Below are 18,674 nucleotides of genomic sequence, written 5' to 3'. Positions count from 1 at the left end.
TTAAGAGAATTATATTTAAAAAAGAAATTGAAATGTACATACCCAATGACCCAGCAATTCCACTTCTGGGTAGAGAAACACACATGAGAAAGGAAACGGGTAAACAGCCTAAGTGTCTATTAATAGAAAAATGGTTTTTAAAATGGTACTATAGGGCTTCCCTGGTGGCGCAGTGGTTGAGAGTCCGCCTGCCGATGCAGGGGACACGGGTTCGTGCCCTGGTCCGGGAAGATCCCACGTGCCGCGGAGCGGCTGGGCCCGTGAGCCATGGCCGCTGAGCCTGCGCGTCCGGAGCTTGTGCTCCGCAGCGGGAGAGGCCACAACAGTGAGAGGCCTGTGTACCGCAAAAAAAAAAAAAAAAAAAAAGAAAAAAAAATGGTACTATATTTGCAAACAAAGCAACTGACAAAGGATTAATGTCCAAAATATACAAGCAGCTCATGCAGTTCAACACCATAAAAGCAAACAACCCAATCAAAAATTGGGCAGAAGACCTAAATAGACATTTCTCCAAAGAAGACATACAGATGGCCAAGAAGCACATGAAAAGCTGCTCAACATCACTAATTATTAGAGAAATGCAAATCAGAACTACAATGAGGTATCACCTCACACCAGTGAGAATGGGCATCATCAGAAAATCTGCAAACAATAAGTGCTGGAGAGGGTGTGGAGAAAAGGGAACCCTCTTGCACTGTTGGTGGGAAAGTAAATTGATACAGCCACTATGGAGAACAGTATGGAGGTTCCTTAAAACACTAAAAATAGGACTACCATATGACACAGCAATCCCACTACTGGGCATATACCCAGAGAAAAACCATAATTCAAAAAGAGTCATGTACCAAAATGTTCATTGCAGCTCTATTTACAATAGCCAGGACATGGAAGCAACCTACATATCCATCAACAGAGGAATGGATAAAGAAGATGTGGTACATATATACAATGGAATATTACTCAACCATAAAAAGGAAAGAAATTAGGTCATTTGTAGAGATGTGGATGGATCTAGAGACTGTCATACAGAGTGAAGTACGTCAGAAAGAGAAAAACAAATATTGTATATTATCACATATATGTGGGATCTAGAAAAATGGTATAGATGACCTTAACTGCCAAGCAGAAATAGAGACACAGATGTAGAGAACAAATGTATGGACACCAAGGGGGAAAGGGGTCGGGTGGGAGGAATTGGGAGATTAGGACTGACATATATACACTATTGATACTACGTATAAAGTAGACAACTGATGGGAACATACCATATAACACAGGGAACTCTACTTAATGCACTGTTGTGTCCTAAATGGAGGAAATATATGTATATGTATGGCTGATTCATTTTGCTGCTAACACAACATTGTAAAGGAACTATACTCCAATAAAAATTAATTAATAAAAAAATGGTACTATAATCATTCTTTGAAATATTTGGCAGCAGACAAAAAGAAAATTATCAGAACACTTAAGTGCAGGTACCCTTCTAAATACTTAGGCACATTAACGTAATTCTCACCCTATAAAGAAGGTATTATCGTCAAGCCATTTTATAGATAAACAATAGAAAAATTAAGAAACTTGCCCAAAGTTCATTGGGCCAATGGTGATCCTGGGGCTTGAACCCAGGGAGCAGTCATCCTGGCTGCAGAGCCCATGCTCTAAGTCATTATGCTATTTCACCACTTGATGATGAGATGGTCCTATAAATATCAACAAATTTATCAGACCTAACGTTTAGTTGCAGCCCTTCACATGGCAGGCACTGTTTCTAATAGGTGACATGTGTTATCTCATTTTGTCCTCACAACAACTTTTTTAGGAAGGGAGATACTAACTTCTAAAATCTCCCTTTTACAAAGGAGACAATCAAAGCACTGAGAAGTTAAGTAACCTGCCCAAGGTCACACAGCTAAGAAGCAGTAGAGACAAGATTCAAACCCATGTAATCAGGTTCCAGAGCCCGTGCTCTCAACCCCTCTGCCCTAAGTCAATAAATCACAACAGTATGAGAAATACAGTTCAAACAAATAAAAAACCCCACAAAATAATGTGTTTTCTAGAGGTACATGTGTAAGCATATATTAGAATAAGTACTCAATGTGAAGAAGAAAAATGCAACCACAAAGCTGAATTTGTGATATAAAAGATAGACTAACTTAAAGAAAACCAGGTCTCTGCATCTCCACATACATAGAGAACTGTCTGGAATGATATTTATTACCCTGATGAGTCGTCATCTGGAAGGCAAGGGCTGGAGCCAGCTCCAGGAGTGGGGCTGGCTGTCTAAGCGGACTTGAGACCTATCTGTAATGTTCTAATTCTTTTTACAAGAAGAGTATATTCGTGTATTATGCATAATTAAAAATTAATAATGCCCCAAATAGTCTACATGGATATATACTAAAATGGTACCAAGGACCATCTCTGGGTGGTGAGATTTTCTTAGTTCTTTTCTATAATTTATAAATTTTCTACCAAGAGAAAATATATGACTTCAGAAATCAAGGCGGGGGAGGAAGGAAGGGAGCAAAAAGAAACAAATGTATCGTTATTGCCCCAAGATGATGCCCCCACCTTCTCCTCCTGGTCATCTCCCGTTCGTTCTCCCAGACCCACCAGGATGTCCGGGTCCCCAGCCCCTTCCCCCAGAACAGCTTACTCCCCACTCACTGCTCTCTGAGCCCCACAATGGTGCAGACTACATTGCCCCGTTTTGGATGGATATGTGGGCTTGGCCATGAACTTCTCCAGGGTGGGCCCTCCGTGCTGGCCTCTGACCTCCCTGCAGGCTTCACTCCAAGCCCTGGTCCATGGGCATCAATCAGTGTTGATGGAATTTACATTGTTCAGAGTCCTTCAAAATAGAAGAGGAGAGGATCCTTCATGTCCACCTTTCCCTCCCCACCTGGGACACCCTCTGAGTTCCAAGGGTCTTCTGACTACCTGTCCCACCCCCATGTGCCTCCAAGGGTGCATTGCCAAGTCCACTGAGCACCTACTATGTGCCAGACACTGTTCTTGACACTGGGATTGGCCCACAGTGACATGCCCAGTAAATGGCAAAGACAAGGATTGACCCCAGCCTTCAGATGCCATATCTGATACTGACCCCAGATCCTCAGACCCCAGACCCATCAGTGACTAAATTCATGGTTTTGTTAGAGTCCCCACAGCACTCACAGTTAATTTCTCCAATGTGGTTATTCTAAAGTCTACAGCAATTTACTTCACAGCCGCCGTTCACTGTTCTTGGTTCTTCCTTGACCGAATAAACACTTAAGGTAACAAGCAGAAGAAATGAGGGAATGTAGGTCAGATCTCATCGGAACCTATAAAGCCAATAAGGGGATTATTATATTACTTCATGGGCTAAGTAAAAAAAATTATGCATTTTAAACTATAATTATAAGACATCTTTCATGATAAATATATAATGGCTTATGAATGGTTTCCTTCAAATAATGTCCCTGTTTCCAAAGAGATAGAACTTTAATTCACAAGTTTGCTTGTCTGACTTTCTAATGTACACATCCTGCCAATTAACATCTGCAGAAAGCAAGGATTTTTCCATTAGTAAAATCCCTGGCCCCATGGAATGTGCATTCTGTTAGGGGAAGTTAGAAAATGACAGGTGCTCAGGAAAAAAATAAAGCTGGGAAGGGGGATGGGGTAAGTTTCTGAAGGGGGGACGATGAGACTTGAAGGAGATGATGGAGGGAGCCACTGACAAAGCATCCCAGGCACAGGGGACCAGAAGTGCAAAGGCCCTGAGGCAGAACATTTTTGACAGTCCTGAGGTACAGGACTAGGCAAATGGAACTGGTGGGAGGGAGTCATGTAGGGCCTTGTAAGCCAACAAAAGTACTTTGGTTTCTACTCCAAGAGAAGTGGTGAGCCATTGGAGGGTCTGGAACAGAAGATGACATGTTCTACCAGGATTAGTCCGGCCGCTGTGTTAGGAGCAGACCAAGGTTCTAGCTGCACTCACTTGAATTCTCTTGAAGCCTCTTGAAACATTGTTGTTATTAAGTATTATCATATTAATAACAGTTGTGGAACTTGGCTTCTGTCCCAGACTGAGCTCTGAATAACCATTTTATCTGGGCCCAGAGGGACAGGGAGGTGGCACAAACCTGGAAACCGAGTTTTGGGATTTTTCACCATCCTCAAGGTCAGCCAGCATTCAAAGTCACCATAGCAACAGTTCCGATGCTTCCTGACACTGAGGTCCACAGCCCTCCTTGCTGCTAACAGTCGCTGGAGGGCCCTGTCTTGGGCTTAGTGTATCGCTTTGTTTTTTCTGTCAGACAAATTTGGAAAATACTGCTTTAATACAAGATGTTCCCATTTTATGGCATCCTAAATATGTCTAATTATCTCCAATTGTACTATGAAATTCTCAAAAAAATCTTCACAAAATGAATTTAACTGTGCCTGACTATAACTTATAAATGCATTGCAAATAGGACTTTTGGTAGTAGGGAAATTGGGGACAAAGTCAATGTCCTAAAAGTTCAAACTAAAGCTTTAGAAAAAAGGGGGGGTCACTGCTTATAGCAGTTTATGCTAACCCCGAATTGTTTTCCCAAGGGCCTGTCATCTGTGAACTTAGAACTACTTTCTAAGATCTGAGCAAAGCAAATCTGATTGTCTTAGCTTTTTGATGCGCTGGTTGGTTGACCAGTAAGACTAAATTGGGATTTCCCGCAGAGTGCAATGAACTAAATTACCACCAGGTGGCAGCAGACATCCATTCAAAGTCAATCCCTTTTTAAACTGTAGTCCTCAGACTTGTAGATATGAACCAAAGAGCAGAGATCTATGGCATTGCGAGGGGGAGTACTTAGAATTCTGGGTAACCATAGCTAAATTATGTTGCTGATTTTTAAAAAACGTATCCAGCTTTCAATGTACCTACGATCCCCTGCCCCCCAACCCCTTCCCCCGGGGACTTACTAGATAAATGAACCAGTTCTCAAATGGGGATTATTTTGCACCCCAGGGGATGTTTGGCAATATCTGAAAATATTTTTGGTTGTCACACTAGGGGAGTGCTACTGGCATAGGGTAGGTGGAGGCCAGGGATGCTGCTAAACACCCTGCAATGCACAGGACGGCTCCCACAACGAAGGATTTTCTGACCCGAAATGTCAGTACTGAGCTTGAGACACCCTGGATTACATAACAAAGTCCTGCTTCTGATGAAGTGAGACTGGGCTCCCTGGGTCTCTACTTTCCTGTAGCCTGGCCCCCTGTCCAGGGAGGAATCACTCAGTGATGCTGCAGCACTGAATTGTGTGAGGACACTGGAAAATAGATCCCATCGCTGCCTGACTGTCTCATCTCTTTGGATCTTTGTCTTTCATTATTTTGGAAAATTCTCAGCTATCTTTTTTTCAAATATCTTTTCTATCCATTTTTTTTTCTCTCTTCTCCTTCTGGGATTCCAGGTACACATATATTTGGACATGAGATATTGTTACACATCTCTTGGATCCTCTGTACTGTTGTTCCTTTTTCTCCACTACTTTTTCTTCTTATTTAACTTGGGTAATTTACATGGCCCTCTCTTAAAGTTCACTCATTCTCTCCTCAACTGCCTCAAATCTACTGAGGAACCCACTGGAGTTATTCTTTTTTTTTGGACAGTCCTATTTTTATTTATTTATTTTAAAAAATTTTATTAAAGTATAGTTGATTTACCATGTTGTGTTAATTTCTGCTGTACAGCAAAATGACTCAGTTATACATATATATATTCTTTTTCATATTCCTTTCCATTATGGTTTGTCACAGTATATTGAATATAGTTCCCTGTGCTATACAGTAGGACCTTGTTGTTATCCATCCTATATATAATAGTTTGCATCTGTTAATCCCAAACTCCCAATCCATCCCTCCCCCACTGCCCCTCTCCCTTGGCAACCAAAAATCTGTTCCCGTTGGAGGTATTCTTCATATCTTACTATTCTTTTTAATTTCTAATATTTCCATTTGCTTCTTTCTTAGAGCTTCTGTCTCTCTCCAGAAATTACCCATCTGCTCTTGTAAGTTTCTCATAGAGTTATTTAGATTCCTACTTTTGTAGTTCTAACACCTGGGTTATCTCTGAATCTGGTACTACTGACTGCTTTGCCCTTTTAGTGTGTTTTTCCTCTCTCCTTTTTTTGTGTGTGTTTATAATTTTAGATGAAATGCTTAACACCCTGTGCAGGGGGGAAGAAACTGAAGTAAATAGTGTTTATGACTAGGGATGGACATGCCTCTTCTACTAGACTGGGGCTTGTGTGTGTGTGTGTGTGTTTGTGTGTACATGTGACTGTGTGTTGGGGGACTTGAGGCAATTTAGTCAGGAGTTGAGCAGAGCTTGGGTTTTGCTATGGTTCTCTTAAGTGCACCACCTGCTTCAAATTCTTTTTGTACTACCTTGTGCTGAGGGGGAGGGCTTGCTGAAAGGTTTCACTCAGTGTTCCTGTTTTGCCCTCAGTTTTGGGCCTGCCCTGTGCTCCTGCCCCTCAGGGAGTCTCTCTCATGTTCTTCCTCCCCCAGTGGTGGATTTCTGCTGCTCAGTACTTACTGCTTGATAACTTGGTGGTGGAATTCAGGGGCGGGTTCTTGTGTCCTGGTCCAGCCGCAATCTTAGGCAGTCCCTTGGTCATGGACACGGGGTTTTCTCAGTGATTCTCCCCTCCCCTGCAGTAAAAGACTTTTAATGATTGGGACCCAGGTTAGTTTCCTGTCCCTTTCCCAATAGTAGAGGGTTTTTAAATTTTCCTTTCCCTCAGCTTCAATAGGTCTTCCCCAGGGCCCAAACGGGAATGGGTTTGCTGCCTTTTCCCAGTAGTTAAGGGATTTTGTTTCTTAGGGGGAGAAGTGTCTGGGCAGGGCTTCAAGCCTGCACCCTCTGGTCTTACTACCTGTTCCCAATATTTCTCACAGGTCCCTGATAGAGGTCCATGGAGAAGGGCCTGTAATGAGGCCCTGTACTCTTCTGTGGGTCCGTGGCTCCTGACGATTTTATACTCTCATACTCACCTATGTTTGGCCTTTAGCCCTTGATTCGAATTTTTAGAGTAATTGTACTCACACATATGGTGACTCCATCTTCCATCTGTTGCCAGACGGTAAGCCAGTGTTCACTTCCCATCTCTCCTTCAAAATGCCTGTCTTCCCTGAGATTTCAGGGTAATTGTTTGCCTTGCAACCTCTTTTAATGAGTCAGAGAAAGTCATGATTTTGAGGATAATCCACTTTTTTCTTTCTGTTAAGGTGGGAGTGGCATTCCTTAGAGCTTTCTATATCCCAGGAGCCAGAAGTCACCCCAGGGATTCTGAAAGAGTCAGTTTTCACATGACACTTCAGGGACTCACTTCAAGGTAGTCACTGCTTGGACCTGATGTGGTCCAGGCTGCAGAAAGGGTTCAGAGGAATTGCTGGAAGAGACGGCCTCAGGGAGGGGCCTGGGAGGATACTGTGTAAGTTGAAGAAAGAATTGTAGACCTGTGGGAGGGTCAGTAAGGGCCACACAACAGTGCCACAGTGTCACCATGGCAAGTCCCCCTCCTTCCCACTCCAGGTACATCCTTGGTCTGTGCCCCCTCCATGTCTACAGGCGGCTCCACATGGAGGAGAGGGACACTGCACTCTGGTTCCCTCACATCCACTTACTGGAGTTGTTGACGGCCCAGAGACATGGAGTAGATGCAGTGTCCCCTTCAGCCCCTCCCAGGGCCCAGCCTACTGGACTCTTCCTGTCCAGAGGCCAAGCCAGAGCTGCCTGAGTCACCTTCCTGCCAGTGGTGCCCTCTCTCATCCTTCTCTTGCTAATGAGGATGACTTACTTCCAGCCCAAGACAAAGACACTGACTTGGTCTCCAAAAGAACATTTATTTCCAAAATTGAGGCCACAAAAACAGAAATTCCCCCTCCCTGACCTCTGCTACTCCCATCAGATAATTCCCCAGCCTCCACAAAAAGATGCCTCTTTGGCCCACAAACACCTTCTATAGAATACCCCTGTCTGGGGTCCCACAAGCCCCCAAGGCCAGCTGAGCCTCCCGTTCACAGCTCAGCATGTTTTAACTGGGGTGGCTTCTTTGCCACCTCCTTGGACAGGAGCTCGTTCCAGAAAGCCACTTCCTTGTCTTTCAGCTTCTCGGCTGCCTGGGTGGTGACGCCAATCTGAAGGTACCCTTCTTTCTGGTCATATACTGGCCAAGGGGGAAGCCCCTCCCCGTTGGGATTCCTGGGAACAGACTCACATAGAAATTCCCCAAAGCTACTGTGTGGCCCCAACAACCCTCAGAGATTGTCAGGGACCCCCTGGCTTCATCTCTGCCAAAGGCTCATATGCCTCCAGAGACAGGAGGCTGACCATCTCCTGGGCAGCCTGTCCACTGAGGGAGCTCTCACGTCAGGGGCCACAGGGCGGGGAGTTTACCCAGCACACGTTGAAGCTCCTCCCACCCAGCAGACACGCCCTGCCCCTTCCCAACCCTGCTCCGTCTGTGCCACCAGCTCACCCGTTCTGAGCAAAGTTGGCCCAAAATTTCGTCACCATCTTGCTGAGATTGGTCTCCTCTTCTGAGGCACCATCTGTGGAGAGGAGACAAAGCCATTGCTACTCAAAGTGTGGTTCAGGGGCAGCAGCAGCCCTTGAGAACTTGTTAGAAATTCAGAAACGGGGCCCTTACTCCAGACCTACTGAGTCAAAACCGTATTTTAAGAAGATCTTGGGTAATTCAAGTGCACTTTAAGCTTGACAGTTACTGACCTAGGTCAGGCTCAGTGAAGGGCTGTAGTCAATCCATAAACTGGCTGGGTCACAGGGCCACACCCCAGGGTTTCTGCTACAGTAACCCCACCTCCCAGGATACTCTCCTTTGGGTCTTTTTTCAATCTCCTATACCCACACACATTTTCATAGAATCTGAAAAATAACCAAGCTGCAAGGCCCCCAAAGAGTCACCCAACCAGAAAGTGCCCAGAGGCACTGGGTGTCATGAACAGCCCTGGGTTGTGTCACACACAAGTTGTCAGTAACTGCTGAGGGTTAAGACATTGAAGACATCTGTGAAAAGTTTTCTTTAAAATATTATACTCTTAAGTGTATTAAAAGATATGAGTTTTAGATAGATAGATGGTTGGATAGACAGACACATATTAGTCCTGATTCAAGGTTAAGAGCAATTCTAACCTTACTCTCACGTACCTTCTGATATGCTCTTGTGAGTGTGAAGTGAGTGGTGGCATTCTAGCCCTGAGCAGGGCCCTGCAGGTGACCCACCTCCTGTCTTACTGATGCCCAGGTCTGGATTCTTAGAGTGACCATGGAGGAGGGCGCAAGGATACACATTCTCCACCATGCACATTAGAGCAAGAGAAAGGTTAGGACCCTTTGTCCTTCAACGCTGTTGTGGTGAATTCAGGAAACTAAGACCTGGAGAGAAGGAGGAACTTGCCCAAGGCCACCAAACCAAGACTTGAACCCAGATCCCCTAACTCCAAGTCTGTAGTCACCAAAGGGCCATCACCTTTCACAAATGGAGCCCCAAAGACCGAGAAGAGCTCATCCCCATGGTCCCCCATCACCGTCTTGGGTTTCACAGCTGATGAGAAGCTTGGGCGATACTGGAACTCATACATGTAAGTGGGGGCTCCGGCATCTGGAAGACATGGATTCATGCACAGTTCACTTCAGCAGACGCACACCTGGATGGTATCAAGGGCTCCAGAGGTGGGTGGGAGGGGCGCTGCCTGGTCCTGAGTGAACAATATTAACAGAAGTTGCCCACTGTGAGAAGCAACTGTGTGCCAGACCCTGTATGTCCCTGCAGGAAGCCCCTGGTTATCAGCATAACAGAGAAAAAGACTTTTGGAAAAATTTCGTGACTTGATTAAGAGTGCATAGTTGGGGGATGTAGAATAGGATTTGAGCCAGGTATTCATTGAATGAATAAGTGAAGATTGATTGAATAAATGAATGAATGTTGAAACTTTGGGTAGATCCATTCAAGATAACTACAGGGGCACTAGGTCAACTCACATAAGCCCCTTCTGATGCATTCATACACACAGGACGTCTATATGCACACACTTTACACTACTGTATTTCATTGCTAACAGGTTAGTCTTCATTCCCTTGGAGAATACCTGCAGCCTGACAGGTGCCTTCTATTATGCCCATTTTTGAGCATTTCTGGTGTTTTTCACACGTATTCCAAGAAGAGTGAAGTAAATCCAAGTTGCTAGTCTGAAAGTGCAGGTATTTAAATACAAGCCTATGCAGAAAGGGGACAGTCTATTCCTTGTGTCTCAGGAAACCACAATTCAGCATTTCCTTTTTCTCTGTCATCATACAGGTCTTGCTTCCTGCTTGGCCCGGGGAGTGTTAAGGTGGTGGCAGAAGGAAGAAGGGGCCGAGGAAGGGTACAGTTCCTCCCTCCTTCTCTCCCCTGCCCCTACGCTCACCACCCCCTCTCTAAGCCCCAGGAAGATGTCAGTTTTCCTTCTGATGCTTCAGCAGCGTTGCCCATCTTGCTCCTTCAGGGCTAAATCACGGGCCACCCGCCCGGGGAGCTCTGTGCTTTGCATTGATCATTATGCCCAGAGCGAGTGACTCTACCCGGGAAGGGTCAGGCCCCAAGTCAGACTGGCGGGGAAATATCACACTTTTTCCCTTCCTGGGGACAGAATCACATTTGGAAAATGCAGAAAAAAGGAATAAGAATAAAAAGATCACATCTAATCCCACCGCTCAGAGAAACCTCTGTTAATATTTTAGCACTTATCCGACTCATGTATATAAAATTAGGATACTATTGTATATGTTATTTCATATGACTATAATAATTGCTTCATATCATTAAATATTTGTCCACAAAGTAGCTTAACAATATATGCTATCCCCACAGGAGGATGTAGAATAATCTATTTAATTGCCTCTCTCCCCCCCATCATTGCACTTTGGTTTAGCAAGGGGTGTTTTTGGAAGAAGCAATCCTTCTGTGGTCCCATAATCCACTTACTAAACAGTTGTTTCAAGGTCAAGCAGAAATTGCTGTAAGGAGGGGTTTTATCCTTGGCTCTGCCACTCAGAAGTTTTAGAATGGAACTCACAACCCAGCCAGAGAGGAAAGACCTTTTGTGAATGAGAGAACTTAATTATGGCAGCATGCTGCCCAAAATATATTCTCCTTCTGTTTCTTTTTGTTTTTTTAAGCTTTCTGCCTTAAACCTCTGAGATTTATTAAATTCCTGCAACCACAACACAAGTCTTCAAAATAAAGTAGGCACAGAATTGAATAATAACATTTAAGAGCAATAAGAAAAGCAGAGGGAAGGAAAGCTAGCAATCACAAATATGCAAATTAAAAGTGTGGGTTTTTTTTTTTTTTTTTTTTGGTTAGGAGGGGCTTATGAAATTAGCAGCATTTTTTTTTAAATTAATTAACTAATTTATTTTTGGCTGCATTGTGTCTTTGTTGCTGTGTGTGGGCTTTCTTTAGTTGTGGCGAGTGGAGGCTACTCTTTGTTGTGGTGCGCAGGCTTCTCATTGCAGCGGCTTCTCCTGTTGCGGAGCACGGGCTCTAGGTGCAAGGACCTCAGTAGTTGTGGCCCGTGGGCTCAGGAGTTGTGGCACACAGGCTCTAGAGCACAGGCTCAGTAGTTGTGGGGCACGGGCTTAGTTACTCCACAGCAGGTGGGATCCTCCTGGACCAGAGCTCGAACCTGTGTCCCCTGCATTACCAGGCAGATTCTTAACCACTGTGCCACTGGGAAAGTCCCTATTTTTATTTTTTAATCTGAGTATCTCAACTGAGAGAATTAAGAAATCCACACTCTTAGAAAAGGGAACCCCCTGCACTGTGGTGGGAATGTAAACTGATACAGCCACTATGGAGAACAGTATGGAGGTTCCTTAAAAAACTAAAAACAGAACTACCATATGACCCAGCAATCCCACTACTGGGCATATACCCAGAGAAAACCACAATTCAAAAAGACACATTCACCCCAATGTTGACTGCAGCACTATTTACAATAGCCAGGTCATGGAAGCAACCTAAGTGTCCATCAACAGATGAATGGATAAAGAAGATGTGGCACATATATACAATGGAATATTACTCAGCCATAAAAAGGAATGAAATTGGGTCATTTGTTGAGACGTGGATGGATCTAGAGACTGTCATACAGAGTGAAGTAAGTCAGAAAGAGAAAAACAAATATTGTATATTAACGCATATATGTGGAACCTAGAAAAATGGTACAGATGAACCAGTTTGCAGGGCAGAAATTGAGACACAGATGTAGAGAACAAACATATGGACACCAAGGGGGGAAAGCTGGGGTGGGGGGTGGGGGTGGGGGTGTGATGAATTGGGCGATTGGGATTGACATGTATATACCGATGTGTATAAAATTGATGACTAATAAGAACCTGCTGTATTAAAAATAAAAGACTAAAAATAGAACTACCATATCACCCAGCTATTCCACTACTGGGCACATACCCTGAGAAACCATAATTCAAAAAGAGTCATGTACCACAATGTTCATTGCAGCTCTATTTACAATAGCCAGGACATGGAAGCAACCTAAATGTCCATCGATAGATGAATGGATAAAGAAGATGTGGCACATATATACAATGGAATATTACTCAGCCATAAAAAGGAACGAAATTGAGTTATTTGTATTGAGGTGGATAGACCTAGAGTCTGTCATACAGAGTGAAGTAAGTCAGAAAGAGAAAAACAAATACTGTATGCTAATGCACATATATGGAATCTAAGAAAAAACAGTACTGATGAACCTAGTGGCAGGGCAGGAATAAAGACACAGACGTAGAGAACGGACTTGAGGACACGGGGTGGGGAAGGGGAAGCTGGGACGAAGTGAGAGAGTAGCACTGACATATATACACTACCAAATGTAAAATAGATAGCTAGTGGGAAGCTGCTGCATAGCACAGGGAAATCAGCTCCATGCTTTGTGACGACCTAGAGGGGTGGGGTAGGGAGGGTGGGAGGAAGGTTCAAGAGGGAGGGGATATGGGGATATATGTATACATATAGCTGATTCACTTTGTTATACAGCAGAATCTAACACACCATTGTAAAGCAATTATACTCCAATAAAGATAAAATAAATTAATTAATTAAAAAAAAAGAAATCCACACTCTTATACACTGGAAAGCAATTTCACAATATGTATCAAGAAATTTAAAATGCTCCTACAGGCCCAGGCTAGTAATAAACCTCTAATAACCAATTCTAAGAAAATCATCAGAGATTTGGTTACAGATTTATGCACATGAGGCTGAGCATAATGTTTTTGTAGCACCAAAGTATGGGCACCCTGCCTAAATATCCAATAGGACAGGAAGACTAAAGTAAATTTTAATGCATTATTCCATGAAATAATGGATTTTTTAATGAGTTTTTGCTGACATTGAGGAAATGCTTACAATATAGGATTCTGTGAACAAAAGCATAAGATAAAATTAATATTTAAATTATATGTAAGATATGGAAAGATTAATAGAAGAAAATATGGCAAAAATTTATAGCAGATTCTTCTAGGTGGAGGAATTATGAGTGATATCTAGTTTCTTCTTTATGTGTTTCCATATTTTCAAAATGTTTTACAACTGTAAGATGTTAATTTTATATTCAGAAAAGTTCTCTTCTATAAAAAAAAGAGTAAGACAAGTACAAAAATTTAAAAAGGAAAGAATAATGTTGATAAAATCAGGGAAGTCCAGGCAAAAAAGATCCTGAATGCAGTCATGAGATTCAGATAAAACACAAGTCCAGGACGGCTGGGTCAACAGACAGGAAGAGGAAACCACAAGTATCGAGAGACAAAGCCAAGTTTGTGAAAGAACAGATTTGACCCCAGGCAGCCCCTGGCTGAAGAGTTTCATCAGGACCCTATGGAGGAGGGAGTGGTAACCAGCACCTGTACATGACTGTCCTGAATTTTGGGGACATGGTAGGTGAGCTGTAGCTAATTTTTATTATGCTTTTAAAGTCTCCAATTCTAAAACCCTTCTAGCACAGTTAGAGAGAGTGGTCTGGATCAGAGAACCATTTCCTGCCTTGCAGACTAGGTGAAGGATAGCTCCTAGAAAAGGAAGGGTCCGGTGAGGACCTCAACAAGGCGCCCCAAAGGGACACCTCCTGTTCGGGTGAGCTCATCCATCCTTTACCTCACATCTCCCCTACACAGTCTTGGGACATGTTGAAAGGTCCTATGATAGACCCAGCACACATTGGGATGGAACAAGGCCAGCTGCAGACATCAACATTCTCCAGACCACCTGCCCGACACCTCCCCCTTCTCACTCCTTTCAGCTTTCTTGGTCCCAGACAACACTCCTGGTCTTACTCTTGGCCTCACTCTACCCCCAGCTCCACTGGTTAACAAACTAGTTTGCAACTAGCTCTGATCTTGGAAACCTTCCAAGACCTATCTTCCAAGATTTCCCCTCCAGCCCCACAGACCACCGCAATTCAAGTGAGGAGCCCTGTGGCAGAGGCTGTCGGTGCCTCCCCATATCCCCTGCTTCCGGGCACGTCAGCCTGAGTTCCACCTCCTGCATCCACAGCTCTTTGCCTGAGGTCTTTGGCAGCCAGAGATCACTCTGCCCATGTGTGCAGCAGGTCAAAGCACCAGGGAATTTAACTGCCCTTGGGAACAGCCTTCAACCAATGTCTTGACAAAGTTGGAGGATAAATACCCCAGCTCTCTTGCCACTCTCTTGGGATAACCCTAAGATATGTTTTTCTCAGAGCTCCCCAGCTCCAGCTGTCCATGGTGGATGCTTTCTTGACGGTGCAGGGTGGACTGGCTTCCTCTCCATTCATGTCACTTCTCCACTCCTCTATTGGTGTTTCCTGGGATCACCCCCCAAATAAAATATTTGTATTTGGATCCTTTCCTTGGAGTCGCTCCTGGTGGAAACCAAAATAGGACAGTGCCCCCCACTGTCCCCAGGCCATATAGAATGGACCTTGGAGTTTCCACATATCTTTTTTTAAAAAATAAATTTATTTATTTATTATTTTTTGGCTGCGTTGGGTCTTTGCAGCTGCGCATGGGCTTTCTCTAGCTGTGGCGAGCAGGGGCGTTGTGGTGCGCAGGCCTCTCACTGCAGTGGCCTCTCCTGTTGTGGACCACGGAGAGGCCGCATGCAGGCCTCAGTAGTCGTGGCACGTGGGCTCAGTAGTTGTGGCTCACGGGCTCTAGAGCACAGGCTCAGTAGTTGTGGCACACGGACTTAGCTGCTCCACGGCATGTGGGATCTTCCCGGACCAGGGCTTGAACCCATGTCCCCTGCATTGGCAGGAAGATTCTTAACCACTGTGCCACCAGGGAAGTCCCTCCACATATCTTTCTATGCTGAGCATTAGGAGAGAATACAGTGTGAAGCTGGTGTGGTCAGTGTCCTTCTCCTGTCCACTTTCCATGACTCACCTCTGTGGCGACGGGCCACATTCACAGATGGGACACCGAACATCCCATCTGCAATCAAGTCCAGGAACAGGTCTTTCTTTATGGCAGGGTTGTCCATCCCTCCTAAATACTTGTCAGTAGCCACTGGAGTCAGTTCCTCATGGATGTTCTGAAATAGATCAAGAGTGAAAGTGACCACCAAGCCCTAGTGAACAGCATGGCTTCTCCAGCCAGGGAGGAAGGCTTGCATTAATGGTGAACCTCTCAAGTTCTGTGCAACCACTTCCGCCCACTCCTGGTGGTGAGGTAGAAAGGCATGAAAATGGGAGTAGAACCCTCCAGCCCCAGTCTTCATTCTGCCATTAGTTGCTCTGCAGTTGGGGACAAGCCTCTTCCCCTCTTTAGGGCTCAGCCAGTTCCTGTGATTCCTAGACTCTTACAAGGATGGGGTAGGACTTCCACACGAGGGATGTGGCCGTCTTCTGGTCCAGCTTGCCTTCAGAGAATGAGTAGCCCATGAACTGTTAAAACAAAGGTTAAGCAATTGTGAATCATCCGGTAATGACAGGAAAAACCGAAGTGACCAACAAACCAAACCACTGCAGGCTGAAGGTCACTGTCATGTCTTGATGGGCATGGGTCTTTGTGGAGTTGGGCAAAATCAATGAATCAAATGGACTTTTATATTTAGAAATCAAGGAGTACAAAGAAGATAAAGTAATTGTTAAGGGAAGCTGCCCCAGTCTTTGTGTGTATGTGTATGTATGTATATATATATGTGTGTGTATGTATATGCGTACATATATATATATATATATTTAGGCTAGAGTCTCCACAGTGGTCATCAAGACAGAGAGGGAAGGTTTCAGCCAGCCAAGTGTTGAAGTAGAGGGCTCTGGGGCAGATGACACAGACCTCACAAATACCCCGCCTGTGTCAGATAACTGAGAAAGCCCCAAATCCTGCCATTATGGTTTTGGTCTTTCGGTATAATCTTTGAAATCATTCTGAAGACCTGCAGAACTCTGCACATAACAACCGCATCAAAACTCTGCACTAAGTGACTTCAACAAACTCTAGCATGGCAGCTTAAGGCCCTGTCCCCAGGATGACCCCAGGCCCCCTTATAAAGCTGTGTGCTGCCAGGAACATTTACCGTTTGCTCTATAGCCAAAACCTGGTGATGGGCAGGTAGGTCCCTGAACCCATTCTTAGTGCAGTTACTTTAAAACCTTGTTATTATAAATCCTTTCTCTGCCCTTTGAGATGTAAATCTACCACACAAAACTGTTTCCTCAGGACTTGAGAGCCATCTCTATGAAAAGCAAACATTCAGGGGGTAATTCTTGCTCTCTCTTCCAGTCCCTGTGGAAAGATAAAGGCCTAATTTCAGCAGGAGCCTTGCTTCTACTTACACCACGGCCTCCTGTCATAAAGAGAGAAGAAGTTTGTTTCTTCTCCAGATAAATGCCAGCTAACAAATCCAGGTGGCCCAGTTACACGGATAATCCTCCCCGAGCCCCCCGCCTTGGGTTCAGTTGACAATTGATCTTTTCCCTACAGCAAGGGTGTATCTGAATCAAATCTGTTACCACTTCAACTAGTGTCCGGCTTTGTTTATCTTTGGCAGAAGGGAAAGTACTTCCTAACTTTTAGAAGTCAATTTTAACTCAGGAGGAAGCAGGCTCCTTGAATCTTTCCAGTTAGATGAATGAGAGTGTGAGGTGTGGGTGGGTGGAATTTATGGAGAAACTATGAAAGCACCAAGCCCAGGGGAGAGGCTGCAGGTCCCAGGCCTCACTCTCCTTAACTCCCAAGCCCCTTCCCCTTTCCAGGCCTTGGGTTTCTCATCTGCCCAATGATTATCTCTACCAGCCCTCCTGACACTGACATTTCAGGATTCTTGGATGGGAGGATAAGCAGAGAGTGTGTGGGGATGTGGGTCCCCAGGGCCGCACCACCCAGGTGACAGCTGGGCCATCGTGGAGAAGGTTTCCACGGAAACGTCAAGGTGTATGAAGGTCCCAGAGGTGTGTGCGTAGAAGGAGGGATCCTGTGACCAGAGATGGGAGGGGTGATGTGACGGGAAGGGGAGGCAAGTCTAAGAGGCCTGCACTTTCTCACCATCGGCAGAATCCAGCCACACTCCTGCTTGTTGATTCCCACGATGTAGGGAACGGGGTGGAAATTCTTTTCAGCCAGATTCTCTTTGGGTGTCTTTGGCAGCAGCACTCCGTCAAGCACGGAGGGCAGGAAAGGAGAGCTCTGGGGAAGAGGGCAGTGTTGTGTCCATTATGGTTGCCAGGGTCTCCTGCCCGCTAGTCACTTAGTAGCCCTCTTGGTTACCAGATCAACTCTCATGGTATTGCAGGGCTTGTGTTCAGGTGACCCTTACTTACTTGATAATGGCTCCAAAGCCCAAGAGTAGTGATGCTAGCAGTTGGATATTCTTTTAGGGTACCTAATTTATGAATTAAACTTTATCATAGGCATGTATGCATAGGAACTGAAACATAGGATATATAGGGTTTGGTACTCTCTGAGGTTTTGGGCATCCACTGGGGGTCTTGGAACTTATTCCTCGAGGATAATGAGGGACTACTGTATTGACATGGCCACAGATTAGTAGCAACTGACTCACATGTCACCACCTGGGAAGCTGGTTTCTGGTATAGTTATAGTTCATATTTGGTCACAGTGGTCATTAAGAGCGGGGTTTTTGGAGCCAGACTGGATTTGAAATCTGGCTTTGTCATTTACTAGCTGGTAACTTGGGAAAGTAGTTTCACCTGTGTGTGCCTCAGTTTCCTCATCTATAAGATGGGTTGTTGTGGGGATTAAATTACTGAACACATGCAAAATGCTGAGCACAGTACCTGGAACCTGGAAAGGGCTGAATAACATTAGATATGATTCATTAGCAGTGCTGTTACAGATCCTGCACTGGACACCAGCCCCATGTGCATATTCCCCTCCTGGATGGCAGGTAGAAGTGGACAATTCCTAGGCTCTGAGATCCTATGGCTCCCGGGACCTGCTTCTGCTCTGCAAGGACCAGTGAATGACAGGCCAGCTCTAGTTGCAGCAAGAGAGGTTCTGTCGCATAATTCTGATGCAGCAAGACGAGGCCCTGAATCCTAATCCACTATGGCTGACGATAGGGGAGAAGGGACTGGGGTGCCACTCCTGCTCACTTCCAAAGGCTGCA

General features: G+C 44.8%; 1 protein-coding gene across 1 annotated transcript in view; it reads right to left on the bottom strand.

The window, feature by feature from the left end:
- Positions 1–8,064: 8,064 nt before the first annotated feature.
- LOC136141040 (liver carboxylesterase-like) overlaps positions 8,065–18,674 on the bottom strand; it is a 38,620-nt gene continuing 28,010 nt past the window's right edge. Inside the window, 6 exon segments of the mRNA XM_065899178.1 lie at positions 8,065–8,248; positions 8,526–8,598; positions 9,537–9,668; positions 15,488–15,635; positions 15,907–15,987; positions 17,591–17,731. Of these exon segments, the coding sequence (XP_065755250.1) occupies positions 8,065–8,248; positions 8,526–8,598; positions 9,537–9,668; positions 15,488–15,635; positions 15,907–15,987; positions 17,591–17,731 (759 nt within the window).

Source organism: Phocoena phocoena, chromosome 20, assembly GCF_963924675.1.
Source record: "Phocoena phocoena chromosome 20, mPhoPho1.1, whole genome shotgun sequence".
Lineage (NCBI taxonomy): Eukaryota > Metazoa > Chordata > Mammalia > Artiodactyla > Phocoenidae > Phocoena > Phocoena phocoena.
The sequence above is the reverse complement of the archived record's forward strand: the minus strand, read 5'-3'. Positions and strand labels throughout refer to the sequence as shown.